Source organism: Geospiza fortis, unplaced genomic scaffold (genome assembly GCF_000277835.1).
Source record: "Geospiza fortis unplaced genomic scaffold, GeoFor_1.0 scaffold172, whole genome shotgun sequence".
Classification (NCBI taxonomy): Eukaryota; Metazoa; Chordata; class Aves; order Passeriformes; family Thraupidae; genus Geospiza; species Geospiza fortis.
This window is the reverse complement of record NW_005054309.1, coordinates 3,229,024-3,229,696: the sequence shown is the minus strand read 5'-3', so window position 1 is coordinate 3,229,696 and position 673 is coordinate 3,229,024. Positions and strand designations below refer to the sequence as shown.

Sequence of the window (673 nt, the reverse complement as noted above, 5' to 3'; positions counted from 1 at the left end):
GGCTGTCCTTCTTGCTTGTCCTCTTCTTCAGCAGCGGGCCCGGGCTGGGGGCAGCTTTGGCCCCAGGGGTGGGAGGGATACACTAACCAGCCCAGCTGGACAGTCTGCTACGCGCCCCCCGCTCGGCTGGTCACAGGCACCACATTTTGGGATGCCACTGCCTTGCCCCAGTTGCCACCCTCCTGTGCCCAGGAGCCCAGCCTCAGCTCCTTTGGTGAAAGGGTAGCTGCATGTCCATGACCTCTTCGTGGTGCAGCAGATGCCCATGCCCCCACCTCTGTTCCTGTAAAAGGAACTGGAGTTTCTGGGTCCCATGTCCATTTGTGGGGTGCCCATCTTTGCTAGGGGGAAGAGATGGGTGCCCGTGTCCAGAGCTCTGTCTTTGCTAAGGGTAGGGGGGGTCCGTACCCTCATGTCCGCTGGGGAGCAGTGGGTGCCCGTGCTCAAATCTCTGTACTCCATAGGGGGTACCCACACCGCGCTCTCTGCCCCCAGTAAGTGCAGCAGGTGCCCGTGCCCCCATCCCCATTTCGAGTCCGGGGGATGCTCGTCCCCATTAGGGGCAGGAGCGGCACCGTGCCCGCGCTCCCCCTTGTCCTCCCGGCCGCGATGGTGCCAGCAGGGCGCGGACAATGCCGCTTCAGTGGCACATCAAAGGCACGGGCTGCCCGCG

The 673-nt window shown here is 63.9% G+C and overlaps 1 protein-coding gene across 1 annotated transcript in view; it reads left to right on the top strand.

Annotated features, from left to right (window-relative positions):
• Positions 1–543: 543 nt before the first annotated feature.
• The window catches only part of SLC12A9 (solute carrier family 12 member 9), a 12,772-nt gene continuing 12,642 nt past the window's right edge, over positions 544–673 (top strand). The window contains exon 1 of the mRNA XM_005419119.2: positions 544–612. Within this exon, the coding sequence (XP_005419176.1) occupies positions 544–612 (69 nt within the window). The remainder of the gene's footprint in view (positions 613–673) is intronic.